The sequence below is a fragment of the Chiroxiphia lanceolata genome, chromosome 15 (assembly GCF_009829145.1).
Source record: "Chiroxiphia lanceolata isolate bChiLan1 chromosome 15, bChiLan1.pri, whole genome shotgun sequence".
Lineage (NCBI taxonomy): Eukaryota > Metazoa > Chordata > Aves > Passeriformes > Pipridae > Chiroxiphia > Chiroxiphia lanceolata.
This window is the reverse complement of record NC_045651.1, coordinates 4845026-4863731: the sequence shown is the minus strand read 5'-3', so window position 1 is coordinate 4863731 and position 18706 is coordinate 4845026. Positions and strand designations below refer to the sequence as shown.

The 18706-nt window shown below is 40.8% G+C and overlaps 1 protein-coding gene across 1 annotated transcript in view; it reads right to left on the bottom strand.

The window, feature by feature from the left end:
• SLIT3 (slit guidance ligand 3) overlaps positions 1-18706 on the bottom strand; it is a 481232-nt gene that overhangs the window by 67248 nt on the left and 395278 nt on the right. The window contains 3 exon segments of the mRNA XM_032702926.1: positions 3263-3387; positions 7293-7456; positions 11845-11916. Coding sequence (XP_032558817.1) covers positions 3263-3387; positions 7293-7456; positions 11845-11916 — 361 coding nt within the window.

Below are 18706 nucleotides of genomic sequence, written 5' to 3'. Positions count from 1 at the left end.
TTTCTCTACTGGCAATCACACTTTACAATCTAAACCACACACATTATTTAAATAATCGTTCAAAGAATGCCATGGCGTAAAAAAAAAAAAAAAAAAAAGCCTGCTGGATAATTACACCTATGCCCGTGTTTAATATGAAAACATGAGTTTCATGACATGAAGAGCCACCTCCTACCAGCACTGGTGGCACCCTGGAGCTCCTGCCTGTGATCCTGCCAGTTGCTGGAGGTGGCACTTTCCCACCAGCTCCCACTCTTTGGGGATTTCTCCCCAAAGAACAACCACAACAGCACTACAGCAGACACATTCATCACCCATTTTAAGGGAAGAGCAGCAGCAAAGATTGTTATCAGCACAGCCTTGCCCCTTCCTGAGTGAGCAATCTCTATTTCTGTCCTCATCAGTCACCACTGGTGCCCTCTGGCCTCGCAGCTCAGGTGGCCCATGGCTTATCTCACTTTTAAGCTTACTCAGACCACCAAGGGCAGCACTGCACGTTGCTAAAAGCCCCATAAAAGGTATACATTCAACAGCAAAAACATTTTTGTGAGCTTGAAAAGTCAGACATGGAGTCATCATCAATGTGGTAGCGAAAATCAGAGTACAGGGCTTGGAGAATGCAGTTAATTGACAGAACGTCCTGATTCATCAGGCACCACTTTGGCAACTGGAAACTTAGGTGGCTTTCTGCTGGCTGGCCTACTGGTTTTATCTGAAGGCTGGCATGAGCACAGGAGCCCCAGAAAACAGTTTGTAATGTCTGTCCCTGCCCAGGGAACATTATAAAGCCGTCAGCTTACATTTGAAAAAAATAGGTGGGTTTTTCACTTTATTGATGCACTCTTCCACACAGGATTTTTTGAAAATCTACATCAAACAAGGAAAAACAAATGCTGAGAGGGCAGATTTAGGGCAATTTATCAAGGTCTGGGAAATAGCTTCCAGATGGATTGAGCTGTTTGGTGCTGGCTGGTGAGAAGGAAGCAAGGTATTGTTATTGAATTAGCATGAATCTCTGGTGGAGAACTGCGTGGTAGATAGAGTGCTCCTTTCATATGGTTTGCATTTGGGCCTGTCATACTTCATTTTTATTCAAAAACCTGTGGTAAAGACACACGGTTCTTTTCTTTTTTTTTTTTTTTTTCTTTTTGCTTATTAAATTTCCACCAGTTCTCCCCGAGCTGTTATCCAGGCAGTATTTTTAAACCCAATTTTTAAACTCCAAGTGCCATGCCCGGTCTGTTTGCTCCGTGCCACGCTTGGCTGACGGCTCGGTGCTTACAGGCTCACAAGTGCTTTTGGGTTTTTCATTCACACACTGATGTCACCTGAGAAAGTGTGTGAGAGAGGAGAAAAGCTGGATGCTCTTTGAGATGTTTGAACTGAGTCACTTCAAGCGTTTATCAAAACCCTTTCCAAGGACAAAGAATCATCCTGAGGTTTAATGCGCAATACAAGGTGCCGGTATCACCAGAGGGTTATTCTTGATAATTTATAATTCATAAATATAAACTTAATAAACTTCTAGCAGTATAAATGAATCTATACTAGAGAATTTGTGAATAAGAAATACTGTAAAAAAACCCCAAAACACCAAAACAACCACCAGCAAACAAAAATCTGAGGACAAAAAAAAGAAGATGCTCATAACTAACAAATTTTCACTTTGAATAGCCTGGGTACCTGTTCCATGATATGTGCCCTGCAGAGTAAGACGTACACAAAGATCCATGTGTTTTCCTGCTAGTTCTGAAATAATTTACTTTTCAAATTCCCATCTGAATTCAACATAATTCATGTTAAATATCAAATTAAAATGGCCATTCTTCTATTAACCCGAGGAGATAAACAGATTGTTATCAAGTAGTTTCAGTTAAATGAATTTTTGACAATATGGTCTTTTAAGATCCCAGAAAAGTTGCTGGTTGATATGCCAATGGGTAGAATGATTTTTAATGACAGGAAATTTCCAATGGCTTTTTCAATTATTTAGGGGAACTGTTATTCTTCTTGAGTACTAGGTGTGGGGGCCAAGAAAAAATGAGCTTTACATCTTCCCTTTTCCAATGTTTCAAAGATCTACCACAATTACTCTGGGATGTATCCCAGGCAAACAGAGAAGGGAAATGGTGATATCATCAGAACCGATTAATTCCTAAATCCTACCTCAAGTGTAACACATGGATACTTGTGCTTACTTCCCACATGTATGTCTGGTTTTTGCCCTTCTTCTTTTTTCCAAAGTAATAATTCTTATTACTTTATGTTTTATGAGCATCTGCTTCAACTGACCAAGACTGTAGGAAATATCCAAAGAGGCAAATAAAATCCCAGTCTGCAGGATGCAGCCTACTTCTTTGGCCATAACATCCAAACCCTCCAGGCTGTGAACAGATCATATGCCTCATTTATTACTTATACTTAATCCTTCAGCTACTGGCTCCTGAGTTAGATTTCCAGCTATATCACCTCTGAGGCAGTGTCTTGGTACCCTCAAGCTGTCACGATGCAGTGTGAACCAGGGGAACTGTACATCAGTGCTGAAGGGCCTGCATTACTCAGTGACATGATTTCCCCATTTTCCAGTGCTATCAGTAAGCTGGCACTGCCTGCCCACAATGCCTGGCATCCAGAGGATTCACATGTGCAGACCCCTCTGTGGGCATCAGCACTCCAAAGACAGGGACAGCTGAGTCAGGGGTTGTGTCTGATCAGTGATCACCTTTCTGTTTAGTCAGTCTGTGTAAGATGGATGCAAACCAGCAGGTACCAACATTCTGTCACCATGGACCAGACCAGCACTTAATTCTCATCTGAACTGCCTCCTCTTTGGCCTGGAAGCCTATAAAATGGTTATGTCATTGCTGGCAGAAGAAAAGAAACTAAAAGGAAGATAAACTTGCCATTTTGTATGGATGTCTGTTATACAATCAGACAATGCCCAAGGTTGGAAGTGACCTCTGGAGAGTGTACAGTCCAACCAACCTGCTCAAAACAGGGTCAGGTAAAGCAAGCTGCTCAGGATGACCTGTGTGGTCACAGCATAAAGCAATGCAATTCCAATAGCATGGGATAAAATATGTAGTGGGGCAGAGCTGAAATGTCACACACAATGTGCCCTGAGTAAGGGATTTTTTGAGCCCAGTTGCCTATAAAATTGACATGGTGCATGACAATTAAACCTGACATGGTACAACAATTAAAAGACCAGCAGGGAAGGGGAAATGCTCTTGCTTTTCATGTAGCTCATTTGTAGCCATACCTTGAAGCCAAAAGGGCAAGTGCATTGATAAAGCTCCACTGGGTCACTGCCGCACGTCCCGTTGTTCTTACACGGGTTGGAGAGGCAGGGGTTGCACTTGGACACAACACTGAGATCTGCTGGCTCTGGAAAGGCAGACACAATGCATTAATGGAGAACTGGAGGACAAAATTGACACTTCCCATGCACACACAGACATTTTTTCCCAAGCAGTATTCACCCTGCGCTGGTACAAACACACAAACACAGCAGCCTGGGATTCCCAGGGATCAGAGAGGCTTTAAGTGCTTAAATCAAGTGCTAGGGAAGTCTCAACGATGCTTATATTCTGAAGATGCAAACATATACTCTGAAAAAAACACCCTGGGAACCTCCAGAGAGTGGGTTATATATATATATGTATATTTGGCTTTCAGCAATTTTTCCTTCTCTCAGTGCTGGAAATCCTGCAACAGCAACCCCCAGGGAACTGTAACCTGACATTTCTATGGCTGATAACAAGAATGAAAGTGCAGATGCAACAGAATAAACAAAAAACATGCACAAGAAAGATTTAGTTAGAGGTTTATGGGAATATTTAGGTGCAAAGTGTTCTACCATTCCTAATTTTTAACTTAAGCTAAAAACTTATTTTCTTCCTATTCTACCCAGAAGAATGATCATCAACATTCAGCAACCTTGACAAAATGCAAAAAAAGCCAAATATGCAAAGATGTAAATGTATTCAGGTAAATACACATGGCCATATTTAAACCATTTAATAAACCTCATATATGTTAACAGAAATCTTCCAGACAAATAGTGATGTTTGTGAGTGAGCAGGAAAACAAACACAGACCAAAACAATACCGAGTACATTTGGGGTCCCAACTCAATCATTATTTTATTGTTGAGATTTTACAGGGAGCTAATTGAGACAGTTATATTCATAGCTAAAGAATGGTGATTTTTTTTTTTTAAATGGCAGCCTTTCAAACATTAAAGAGTATTAACTCATTGGCTTTTACATGTAAAAAAGAAAACCTAGCACTTTAAAAGGGCTTAAATGATATCAAATTATATTAAAATAATTTTGTTTCCCTTTTAAGGAAATATGCTTTAAAATAGTTTAGAATAGGTCCTGTACTCATCAGAAGTGGCCACAGAGCTTCTGGTATTATATGGTAAGTAGTGAGAAGGAGTAAATTATGAAACATCTTGAAAGTGAAACATCTTGAAAAGAAGTTTATATTTGATGACTTAATGTTTGGGAGAAGGTGGAGCTCCAGAGGGTTTCCAAAACTAGGGATGAAAAGGCCTTTCCAGTCAGGGATTTGCTTTGAATCATCCTGCATGAGCTATAAACCTTCTCTGTTTACTCTGAACCCTTGCAGAGCACCAACAGGGGGAAGAACACGGCAGAAATGGGGACCAAGGGGTCTCAGCTGAAGAGCACCTGCCAGGTAAGGGCTGTGTCCTGGTCCTGCACTGATGGTGCTGCCTTCAAGGCACTCAGTAATGAGTTAAAAATACAAAAGAAGTAACAAATCCAAAAAAAAAAATAAAATAAAGAACTGTTTGTCATCCTCTTCTGTGTTTGTGTTCATGTCTAACTAAATGCCACACTTTTTACCTTGGAGCTGGGGCAGCCAGGGGAAATCACAGCTGAATTTCTGGCACTGACAGGGCCTGGAATGTGACATATCTGAGCTACTTGTGTCCTGATGGCAAAATATACAAAGAACAAACCAAGGTAGCTCCTTGGAGAGCTCATGAGCCAGGCAGCAGTGCTGCTCTTCCAGATTTAGAGGTCAGTAAGCAAGAATTTGTTCTATTATTTATTTATTTCATAATACACACGCGTACATTTTCCATTTATTCCTGTAGCATAGATCAAAGCTAATCAATGTAGGAGCTAATAAGAACAGTGTTAGTTCCTAGCAGTTAAGTAGTTCATTAGTTTGCCCTTGTGGATTTGATTTATAAATCCATATAGCAAAATGCCCTCAGCCCAGCACATTCCTTTCCTCTACTGCATAGTTGGGAGGGCAAGTTAATAAAAAACAGAGCTGAGTTTGCATGACTTGCACATTACACACTTTTATTTTCTTGGCTCTGCTGAGACATAATCTCCCGCTCAGTCACAGGCTAAAAACATACTTTTAACAAGAATAAGTTAAACTACTTTCTTTTTTTTTTTAATGTAGAAGTTCCTGGAGGTCACAGAGGACACATGTGCACGACCCTTACACTGCATCTCAAAGTATCCAGCTCAGGATGGGCCAACTCCTGGCACAGTGACTCAGGGATTTGGAGGGTTCAGCACTCCCTAAGCTCCAGAACTGGAGCTGCACGTGCTCCCAGACAGAACAGCATGAGTCTCAAACATGCACATGGGAAATGGGTGCAGAAAGACTACCAAATCCTGCACTGTTTTTTATAATGTGTGTATTGTGATGAGCAAAGGTGAATTTTTCTAGGGCTTGGAGCTTAGCTTCTTGGACTCTACTGCCACTTATCCAGACCATCAACAGTTTCTTCTTGCCCCAAACCAGCTCCAAATCAACACTTTTTTCTCCTTTTCTACTCAGATAAAGCAAACCATGGAGATAGTAGAAAGTCCCATTTTGGGGTATTAGAAAGTCCAGCAGCTTTCTAGTGGACCAAAACAATATTTACATAAAAAGCATACAGCTACTTTTAATATCCTGGATAACAGACTTATCTCTAGCCTAAGAACTGCTTGTTTAGTTTGGGGAGAGAGTGAGCATAACTATTGATATATCTTGGTTTCAGAATGAAGAAAGCATCTAGCTTCTCTTTCTGAATTAATTTACAGATCCTGTTTAATATATAAATGCAATTATTTTCTGTGGTTCACTTAACGGGAACAACACATTATGTGGTATTTTTAGTACTTAGGGTGTATTTGTACTTCAGGTCTGAGAGACCATTGTAAAGGCTGTAGTTTGATAATTACAGTCAGAGTTCTGATAGTTTTGAGACTGAAATTTCAAAGTAATTAAATTATAAGGTTACAGTTATTAAAGATATATCTGAAAGGAGATAAAATTCAGCTCAGCCTTGGGAAGCTGTGTTCTAAACCCACCTCAACACCATTATTTGTTTGTTCAGCAGTTTAATCCCAGCATCTATAAAATCACCCTGCCAAGCAGTACTGTAAATGTGCATGGCACTCTGAGACACATAAAAACTGGCTTTATGCCCTCATTTCCATTTCTAAGAGAGGCCACTGAGCCATCTTTTCCACTATAAATACACCTCCACCTTCAAGTACTTGCTGGTAACCTAAGCAAACCTCCTAAACTTTTTGTTTTACAATGAGAACACAGAGGTATGTCCAAATCGTCATTCACTAATGAGATACTTTATCTGTAAAACAGTGTGCTCCTTTTTAGTTGTCTGACTGCTCTCTAGTGCAGCACACTCCTATCACTGACTACCCTAATGGTTCATAGCTGCACCTCAACCCTCTCCTGAATGAATGCACACCCCATTCAAACATGACAAGTTTTCTATGATCTACAGCTTCTGAACCAGAGCTGATGAGAACAGTTTGCAGATGTGCAAATTAAAATGTGCTTTTGCTAAACACTTGCTTTCTAGAAGAATTCTCAGTTTCTCAGTTTTCAAGTGCATGTGTATGACAAATAGAGCGCTCTATATTTTTAAATAACTTATTTTACCTCAGTTTTCTGGGGTAGGCCACAGGCCAAAATCGATCTATTTGCTCCAATAAGTTCTAACACCTTATGTGCTAATGTGCCACTGTATAATCTGGTGTGAGCAACAGGAATAATATATGTTGTGAGGTTCCCTGGCTTTCCTTCCAGTGGAGGAAATGTAACTATTTCTCATCTGCTCTAACTGCACCGTGTGGAAATGGAAAAGGGAAGGAACGTGACGGCTCAGAAAGCAAAAGCCAAACCCGACGCGCCCTCAAACGAACCCGAGAGCATAAAAATGAAGCCGTGTGTGTGTGTGAGGGAAGGCAGCAGGACAGGGCAGGGAGCTCTGGGATGGCTCCTACCTTTGCACTGGAAGTGGTGGGTGGGGGTGGTGAGCAGCAGCCTGTCCACCATGGCCTCGGGGCCGCTGCAGCGGGCGATGCCGGGCTCCTTGTATCCCGCCTTCACCCACTCCGAGAGCCAGCGCAGGTGGCAGTCGCAGTGCAGGGGGTTGGTGCCCAGGGCCCTGGGGGGGTAGAACAATCAGAAGAGGTTATTTGGCAAAGACAACAGCTCTGACCTCACCGAGGCACATTTTGTCCTAATGGCAAAGATCTGATGAATATTCGGGAAGTGTTCTCATCACCGGGCAGGCAAGTTGTAAAAATACTTAACAAGAAATCCCTTTATCAAACAGCTGTGCTCCAGCAATGCCACCAGACGTTGCTCTCATAAAATTTATCACGTTGGTTTCCTTTATTTAATTCTTTGTCCTTCCTGAGCATATTCAAGCAGTGAGTTGTGTGATTCAGTTTGGATCTGATGACTCAGGTTAGTGACTCCTCTCCAGATGAAAAACACACACACACACAGAGGATACCTCAGTTTTCAGAACTGCAACCTGGTGTCTGCTAAGTTTATTTATGGCTTTGAAAACACATTTGCTGCTTAACCCACCATTTGAGTTAGGTCATATAGCTGAGGAAGATATATTTATACAGTGAAATGATAATTCTCAGAACTTCTTTATTGTTATGGACATCTACACGAAAGAAAACAAACCTTTTAACCTTAAATTCAGGTGCTGCCTTGACTCATTTATACTTCTCTTTCTCTTAAAGAAAGTGTCTTTTCAGGCAATCAGTCAATTACAAACAGAGTCCAGACTTCAAAGAAGTCAGTTTAAAACCAACTGATTTTTGAAAGTGTGAAGAAATGCATGTTGAATTTATTTTGCTCAAAGCAAACATAAGACTTTAGCTGTAAAAACACCTGAATTGCCATGGGAAGAAAACGAACAAAATAAAGTTAGCACAGGCAAGAGATAGTAAAGAAACCAGTAATTCAAACTGGGTTTTAGACTTTAAAATTTCTGCATATGCTATAAACTATTTTTAAGGTGGTACTTTAAACTCAAGCTTCTTTCAAATAAAAACGTATCAGGCAGGATATTAAGACAGAAACCTCAGTAAATTTGTTGATACATTTCTATTGGAGTGACTAATGAACCCACTGTGCCCTAGACAGATTCATAATGAGAGTTCAGAGGTTCAAACCCTGTCTGGGCCTCATTCATCAAAATCAAATGTGTACTGCAGCACAGCATTAAAAAATATCCATCCACTCCTCCTGGAAATCCATTGCTTGCAATGGAAAAAAACTACTGGGTTGACTTTTTGACCCTGTAACTGTGATCAACTGGCTCACTTGTCCAAGGTCAAATAAAATGCAGCAGTGAAAGCTGGATTGAGAAATTAACTTTAGCATTAAGCAACTGCCATATATAAAATGAGAGGGGGAGGACAACAGAAAGCTAGTTACCATGTCAATTAATATTTATAAACTACATTAGAAATAGAACTGCTCTATAGACACTACAAATTATTACCAATAACACTGTTGACAACTGCAGAAATTATTATATGTATCCTCCTGTTCTTCTGGTTGTGGTTTGTGCTTTGCTGGGGGGTTTTTTGGTCTGTTTTTTTGGTGGGGTTTTTTTGTGGGTTTTTTTTTTATTATTATTTCTAGAAACTCCAGTGAATTTTTTTATTTTCATTCATGAGTTCTAACATATTCTCTCAATTTCTTTGCACATTACAGCAAATTATTTCCAGAAGGTAAAAATATCTTGTGCTGTAGTGAAACACCACCAGCAGCATTTTCAAAAATGCTGGGCAGGTATTTCTGTTCAGACACTTATTTTGTTTCGAGGCAACTCAATGAAGTCCATTAAAATAAATCCATTCACAGTAATGTGGAGGGAAAAGACACAAAGAAGGGGACGGGTTATTTTTATAGGTAATTAATGTAAATTTGAGTAAAGACAAGATGATTCAACAGATTAGAAATCTGAGCTGTTCACAGGAAATATGTTGGAAATACCTGCTCTACCCAGCACCTGTTACCAAGGGTTTGTGGAATCCCTGGATTGCCAGGGGGTCAGTTTATGTGTGGGCAGTGTTTGGAACACTGAATGTTGAAGAGCTGTGAAGGGTGAGGACAAATGCAGGAACTGACCTAACTCAGGAGGTCTCAGTTCCACCCCAACGGATTTTGGGTCGATATTAAATAATATTACACTTGATCCTCCAGGAGTGCTGTAACATTTTTATTATGGACTAAAAAAGTTAGTGGAGTCGTGGCTTAAATAGACAATTGCGTGGTTCAAGTAAATAAAGCAACAAATAGTAAGCAAAAGCAGTGTGTGTATAGCACATACAAACCTTTGTTATAATATTTGCATTACAGCTATATGATGGTTACAGTGTAAAGGAAATGTGGTGAACATTTTCTTTAAACAGCTATGGAGAAAGTGAGGGAAGTATCTAGATTTTGTTTTTCCAGTTACAGACCAACTTAAAGCTGTTACGAAAGACTCTGACTAAACCCAAAAGTTTTGTCTGTGCAACACAAATACCTCTTTGCAATTCTAAAGGTTAACTGTCCTGACAAAGGAGGCCCAGGCTCAAAACCCTGGTACTCACCTCTCTCCTGCCAGAACACCTATCCCACCCTTGCACACACAGCTTGAACTTTTAAGACAAAATTTTCTTCTCCCCTGCTTTAAGAGGTCAATGAATAGCAACTCCCTGGATAATTTTCAGACTGACTCCAAGTGTATGCTCTTTCCTTGAAGATCTATATATGAGGAAGGGCTCAAAATGCATTTATTTTCAATTATGTATGACTTAGTTTGAGTAAGCACAGCTTTCTCTGGCATGTGAAGAACAAATTCGTCGTCGTTGCTAAAAGTTTCAGGATCCTCTTTAAGAAACCAGAGAGCACAATTGCACTGTAAAATTCAACTGTTCAACTGTGCAAATTACACCCCAGACAGGTCTTATTTATTTTATGGATCCTATTTATTACTGTTCATTTGAGCTTTGTGTATTTTACATTTCTGGCAGCACATATATCCAAACAGATAGACTGCAGAGATTGTGTTGGGCCAAAGGGGGTTTTATCACTCCCTAAGGTGACCAGTTTACCCAGGAAAACTGTGTCTGCACTTCATTTAAAGTGAACCCCGAGGGAAATCCAAACAAATGGGGCACGATATGTTTCTCTCTTATTCTAAAAATACCCCCAGAAGCCAGATTCCCAATATGGAAGGTGTTACTGCACTTCCAAAAGGAGGTGCAGGGCTTCAGCTCAGTCTAAACAACACACAGAATGACTTGACTATACTGGGAACGAGAAAAACAAATACACTTTGTGTAAAACAAATTATATCAAGGTGTAACCCTGTAAGAGGGTTATTTCTCAGCTCAAGTTGCCCAGATTGCTCACATGATTTCTGTCCCTACCAATCTGAGACATTTTTATTTTTCATTGTCCAGAGAGAACCAGAGGCAGAAAGCTGCCACACAGAAACACACAGTCTGAGGATATACCTTCTATACAGAAAATATGTCAATTCAAACTGAATCTTGCGTTCAGGGAACTGTTCTGGAGGGCATGTTGAAGGTTGCAAAGAGATAATAGATAGATATAAAGCTATGTTAAATGCACACAAAGCTGTTTGTATGTCTCAGTGTGTGTGTGTCCATCAGCAGCAGAGCAGAAAACATCCACATCAACCTGTGAAAATGGTCACTTCCCACAGAGACCAGGAGCTGCCCAACCCTCTGATAACTTGAGGACAGTAATCAAGAAACATGCTACACAAAATCACCTTTCCTTTACATGTATTGTTTAATAATGAGAAGTATCACATACTATCTCACTGAAAAAGCGCTGTCTGGTCACTTTTTTGGCACCAACTGTAACACTTCAGGTTTAGTTTGTAGCCATTGCAGCTATTTGTCTGTACAGCTCTTTCATCAACTGAACCGCATTTAAAAATATCCTGGACCTCCACCAGGACAACAGTAATTTCCTGAAATGTCTAATAATTTTTGCAAATTACGGAATGAAGTATTAATGCTGTGAAATGACCAATTTCCACGTGATTAAATAGATGTGTCTGAAGTAGTGATTCATCAACAAGTTCATATACCGACAACATTCCGGTATGCAAAACATATGACACTTATTAAGGGAAGAATTCACATTTGCTTAATATTTGCTCTTTGTGGGAGGTTTCCTGTCTCGCTCTCAGACCATAACACACTCTGCATTTCACATCAACAACGCTGAAAGAAAACCTTAAACACAAAGCCCACAGAGAAGGAAACTGTCACACTTGCTCATTTGGTTTTCCTTAAGAAAATATTTTTGCAACTAATAACAACACGTTCTAGTATTTTTTTGTTTCTTTTGAACAGATGCACTGTGAATATCCAGAGCACAATATGAAAAGTGAGCAGGAAAACCAGAAGAGCTACACAATCCTACACTGTTAATAATATGCAGTGTTTTATAAATCTGAAGCTATCAATCAAACAGATGAACCCAAGCAGAAGTACTTACAGATGGGACAGGGATACCAGGTCATTGAAGGAACCTTCAGGAACACTGGAAATATCGTTTCCATGGAGTGTCCTAGAAGAGAGAGAAGCAGGAAGGTAGCAAACCACAGTATTTTGTCTGCTCCCTGCTCCCTTTACTGCACAGGTAAAAGGATTAATGCTTAAAAAGAGTATTTAATTTTGTTTCTTCGAGAGTTTTTATGAGCTTCACAACTCTTGAGTTTCCACACTTTATGCATTATTACTTCTACTTCTAGATGCTGGCACTTAAAACAATGATATGATCAGAATTGTTGGTGACTGCGGCTGTAAATTAAAGAGGTGACATACTATTTATGCCATTAAAAGTGTATTGATGACAAGCAGACCCTCACATACAGACCTGTGTTCTCTTATGGAATCCCATTAGCCAGAAACACAGCAAAAACAGAACAGGGACAATAAGAACTGTGAAAGTTAAATTAAATATTGACTTCAGAGAGATCCTAGGAGAGAGCAAGGGTCCCTGAGGGTAAATATAGCTGTGCTTTCCCATTCTTACAGTAGGAAGTACCTCTATGTGTGGTGTTTTTAAAACCCATTTGACAAGTACATTTGTGCTACCAAGGAAAGTACTTGAAATTAGTTGTTTTAGGACATTATTCGCTCTGTGCAAAGAAACTAACATTTTTCTAGCAGGGTTTTCAGGACCCTTGTGAAAGAGTTCTGCCCTGTTTCCAGGGCAGTTTAAGCATCCACTTTATCTCTTTTCTAAGAAATACATTTATGTGTGGGTTACATAAGGAAGCATAAATGGGAATTACTGTCAGTGCTCCAGACATGGCAGAGGAGGCTGGAAAACAGAAGGCTGCTATGTGTCAGTTTTGTAGCAGTTCTTGCCCTCGAGTCATTTATTTTCTAACTTACCTGCTGATTTGTTGACAATGCAATCACACTTTCTATTTCTGTGAGTGTGCATATTCTTGAAACACTAAGTTTATTTAGAACAACCCAAATCTAGACCCACAGAAAAACACAACAGCCCCAAATGAAACCAAAAGCATCTCTTTTTGCATCCTTCCTACCCTAACACCACTATAAGCTGCACCAGGATCTCCATAATGCCTTTTAACTGTTACAAATTCTACCTTTACACCCTGCCTTATGTCAGTACACACAGCAAGGAAAGCCAAATTTGCCAGGGGAAGATCCCCCTTGTCCTGTCTCCCTGAGTCTGTGACCTATGTGAGCACAAGCAACGTCACCACAATCACGTTTCACAGCTCATTGCAGCTGCATTTTCTATCTCACTGTGCTGCAAAGCTTTTCTACAGAGCATAAAGCCACAAAAACTGCAGCAGAGTTATCCTGCTGGCACCTCTCTCCAGTTCTCACTGCCAGTGTGCCAAAAGCTTCCCCTCCCAACATCCTGATTCCGAAATTTGCTTTTAAGCACACCTTGGTTTTGGCTATTAGTAATAACTTGGCATATAAAAGGATGGATCTCCAAGCAATTAATCTGACCAGGAACAGGAAGGATTTGAGCTCCCACACAGGAACTCCAGATAAAATATACTCTCTAATTCTCTACAGAATGACCAGCTGACTGAGACAAACCCCACAGCTATTAAATAAGGAGTGTTTTTGTTGGTATGAGGGTGCAAGATCAGGCCTTGTCATCAAAATGTTCCTTCCTTCAGACTTCAGTGATGTGAGCACATTTAAATAAGCAGCCATTCCTAATTTCTGATCTTTTAAACAGCTTAAAGATCTGCAAGATGATTCTCTGTGAACAGACAGCAGAACTTATATTTATCTTCATGTATCAGTTGTGTTTATTCTGTGAAGGAGTAGGTTTTTTCTTTCCTAGGTACACTGGAAACTCTTCCAAGAGAAGCCGAAGAACGACATAACCATTTATCAGCAAGAAGATAATCCCAGCAAAAATGAAAAAAAAAACCATTTAAAATTACTGGCTTTATTACATATCTCAAACACTGAGGTATGTTTCATGGATGCAAATGCCTGTATTTCAGTAAAAGAAATTACAGCAACGTCATCACCCAGGCAGCTAAAATGAAATGACAAATGCTAACAAACTTAAAACTCACAATAATAAATAGTGGCAAGACAATTCAATAGTGCAACAAAATCTTTTTCCTCTTGGATCACCAACAGGAGCTCATTTTTATATCAAAAATCCTTACAAGCAAAAGGCCAAATGAAATCTTTAACACTAGGACAGTTAAAGCCCATACACTGATGTGTGTGTTCTCCCTCAAAAGCACAACTTCTAGCAATCCTCTTGTCTAAACACTGGTAAGCAGCAGGGGTGTGGATTTAAGGTGATGTGGATCTCATCTGGAGGACAGAGTAACAAAACACACTAATTCTTGAAGTCAAAACTTAATCTCACTAATTTATTCCTTTGTCTTCAGGGAGGGAAATGAATTCAGCATATCCTTTCGGGCTGGGGTTTTTTGGTTGTTTTTCTTTCACTAACCCTTCCCACGTCCTGCCTGCCAGCCCATTGTCCACAGCATTGGGTTACTGCAGACACAGAGGGGATGTGTTTTCAGTGAAGACAAATGTGGCCAAAGGCTTGGCCGAGCTCACAGAGCCACATCCCACCGGGGGCAAACACCGACAGTGAACCCTGAGAGATGCCAAACCCTGCAGGACCTGGCACAGCTCAGATGTCAGGGACAGTGGGAAGCCTCAGTGTCACTGCTCCATGCTCACAACTGCAGAGCTCATCTGGATGAGCGCAAAGATCAGTGTTTACAGAGCCATAGTGCTGTCTACTCTCTTATATGGATCCGAATCACGGGTCATCTACCGCCACCGCCGGCGACTCCTCGAACGCTTCCATCAACGCTGTCTCCGAACAATCCTAAACATCCACTGGTCAGACTGTGTGACCAGTACATCTGTTCTAGAACAAGCACCTTAAACCATCTTGTCTGGGAGCTGCTCTATGCTGATGACGCCGCCCTTGTCGCCCACACAGAAGCGGCTCTGCAGCGTTTAACATCCTGCTTTGCAGACGCTGCTGAGCTCTTTGGGCTGGAAGTCAGCTTAAAAAAGACAGAAGTTCTCTATCAACCTGCACCTCTGGAAGTCTTCCATCATCCCCATATCACCACTGGCCAATCAGTGCTCAATTCAGTCCAGCAGTTTAATTACCTTGGTAGCCTCATCTCCTCAGATGGTGAGATTGACGGAGAGACAGACAACAGGTTAGCAAAGGCATATAGTGCTTTTGGAAAGCTTCATAAAAGAGTTTGGTGAAATGAAGAAAAGTACTTTGAAGAAAAGTACAAAGATCAGTGTTTACAGAGCCATAGTGCTGTCTACTCTCTTATACGGATCTGAATCATGGGTCATTTACCACCACCACCCGTGACTCCTCGAACGCTTCCATCAACGCTGCCTCCGCACAATCCTAAACATCCACTGGTCAGATTTTGTGACCAATCCATCTGTTCTTGAACAAGCAGCAGTCACAAGTATTGAGGCCATGTTGCTGAGAACACAGTTGTGTTGGGCAGGGCACATCTCAAGGATGAAGGACCAACCACCCCCTCCCTAAGATCTTGCTCTATGGTGAACTTGCCACCGGCTGCCACAAGAGAGGAGCCCCGAAGAGAAGATACAAGGACTCCCTGAAACAACATCTCAGCCTTGGCCACATTGATCACCATAACAGGTCTACTCTGGCCTCCAGTCGGGAGGTCTGGAGACACACCATCTATAACGCTGCTGATGCCTTTGAGAACGCAGCAGGATCACCCTTGAGGAGAAAAGGCAATGCAGAAAGAATTGTGCCTTGCAGAATTTACCACCTAAGGAGTCTTTCTGCTGTGCCTTTTGCAACCAGACGTGCCTGTCTCGTATTGGCCTTTTTAGCCACCAACGCGCTTCGTTCGCGAAGTCCAGCCATGATGGTGGATAAGCACAAGTAGTCATTCTATGATGCAAAATAATCATAATCATAATCATAATAATAATAATAATAAACCCACCAAATAGTTGCATTAGGTCAAATCAGTGCAGCATCCAGCAATGAAAGTGTACTGCAAAAACCAGTTCCAACGGTTTGCCCAAAAAGTATTAGTGGGAGATTTATCATCACATGTATTGCTGTTTGATTGAGCTTTGAACTGCAGTAAATAACCATCAGCTTTCAGAAAAAGTAGAATATCTCATCTTAGTAGAATATCCAGTAGCTCATTTTATCCTTTTTTCCCCCCTAAATATAATATGGAAAATTATTTAGTGACCCGAGAAAGTATTTTGATTTCTGGTCTTTGCCTCTTAACTGAATCACATATAAAAATATGTGATTACACAATAAAAATAATCTTTAAAATAATCTGTTCAGGTCTTCCAGGAAGTTACAATATTTAAAATTTGTCTCAATCTCAGCTTTCTTAATCTGTTTACATTTAATTTCTGAGAAGACTAGCTTTGGACAAATGAACTGAAAAAACAAACCCACAATTTTTCACTGTAATAGCTTTGGCACAAAAACTTCCTGATATCAACTTCTGCTTATTAAAAGAATACTCCAGACTCTGTGTCGTGTGGTCCCCAGCACACTCGGGCTGCCATTGTGGATAAACCATGTGAAGACTGAGATTAAATGCCTGGTTGTGTAAACACTGATAGATATTAAGGCTTAAACACAAACATGTTGACTCTGCAGTTTTCTCAACTGGGATCATGCTGAAAAGTGTAAGAGAGGGAGGACAGGATGAAATATCTGTCAAAGACCAATTGCATCATACATGTATGATTATTCTGATTTTCAAAGACATATTTAATGTATTTACTATAGAGGCAAAAAAGAGAACATAATTTGGCAGACAGAAGTCTGCATGAGAAGGGTCTTGCTACCTTCAAAGGCATGCACAGCCAAAGGTAATGAGATCCCTGCATTCTTTGTATTACAAAAAATGTGGAAATTGTTTTGCTGATGTTTTCTCTTTTAAGTTCCCCCGAGAGCGTGGATAATAAATAACTGACAATAACAGATTTCATACTGTCGCTTGGAAACCACTTTCTCTTTGGAGAATTGATTTTTAGTAACAACACTGATGACACGTGGCAGAAGTTGTAGCTGATACCAGAGTTTTGTGGGCTATAATAAATCAAATCAATCTGGAAGCTTCCAAATGCAGGGAGCAGAGGCAGAGGTTCCCACTTGGGCTTCATTTCACTGCTCTGTGCAAGACAGTGGGGGGGTTTCTCCCTTGAAGGAGGAAGACATTTTTTCAGTTTGACTAGCAAATCATTTAAAAAAGCCAAAAGATAACAGCTGTTATTAAAATACTGCCCTTTGTTTCTGTCCATATGTGGCCTGCAAGGACAGAAGTGAAAAGACAAATTGTAGCTATTGGAAAGAGGGAGGCATGGTTTATCTACACTGTAATTTGGGGGAGAGAGCCCCACACTAGCTTTAATCAAGCTAGCTTGCATATCAGAAGCAGGCCAGAAGACAGCTCCATATGGAATAATTTATTTGGCCATGAAACAGAGTATATCAATCTGTGGCTGAATTTCAGGTCTCATGTAACAGCTCAAATGTGACCATCCTGGTGCGCTAGAAATCAGGCTCCCACGCCAAACTTAAAGCAACAAATCCAAATCACGTATCTTTCTTGTTTTTACTAATGAAAACTGGGAATCCAGAGCTGCCTCGTAATTTAGGAGGCTGAAACTTAGATATCTGTTTTACCACTGAAACCACAGTGAAAGGTCTCGGCCAAGCAGCGCTGCCACAGTCGCAGGGCTGCCCGTGCCGACCCTCTGATTCCACATTTATGGAGTCACTGCACAGCACCCATTGCTTTTTAATTAACACATGCTTCTGCACGTGAATGACATCTAACTTTTTCGAAAAAAAAAAAACCCAAGAAAATATTAATGTGAAGTTTCAAAGCACTCAGGACATACTCTTCAGCTCCTCTGTCCTGACCTTTCGGTGTTCAAAGCCCATTCTCCTTCAGCACATTGAATAATTTCAGCACAGATAAGCTATTTAATTTATTCCCCTGAGTTACTGTGCAAGTTGTGGTGACTCACTCATGTTTCTGGGCCACGAGGAGGAAGGAAGGTGGCTTCTCCACCTTGTCCTTACAGCTTCACATGGGGCACGTCCACCAAAGCAACTGAGCAAACCCAGTTTGGGGTTTGTTTCTGATGGCAAGAGAGAGGCAGTAAATACTACATGGAAGCAGGAATCAGTTCAGTAGATGCCTAAGGAAAGCTGGGAAGGGGCTGCTTGCTGAAAGGAAGAGGCCCACACTCTAGAGACAATGTAAAGATGACTTCCAGAAGAGATTGTAAGCAAATTGTTCAATCCAGAAAGCTGCTGAAAGCAGCTACACTGGAAAGAAAGAGTGCAGAAAAGGACCTCCCAAGAAATAACCCACACATGGATATCTCTGGGTGTGCCACAGTCAATATGAGGTGAAACTTCATTCACAACTCAAAAATATTTCAGACAGGCATCTGAACACCACTGGTACCCAGCCACTGACTTACTCAGTGTTTTAGTGTGGGGGCTTCTAACTTCCCCTCAAATTGCATTCTTTTATGTAAAACCCTGCCTGCATAAATCTCAATCAATAGGAAATATTCTGAAAATGCCCAGGTTTTCCATGAAGACACTCTTGCTGAAGCATCCAATGGAAACTTACACTCTGAAAGATGATCAAGTTTTTACAGACAAAGAGAAAAGCCCTTTCCTGTGGGGCAGCAAAACACTGTTCAAGTAGAAGAGACAAGACTCTATGCAATCTTTTGGAGGCCTGTTTTCATGACAGTTCCTGTCCCTGAACCATCAGAGAAAAGTCATTCATCCTGCAAATATGCAAATT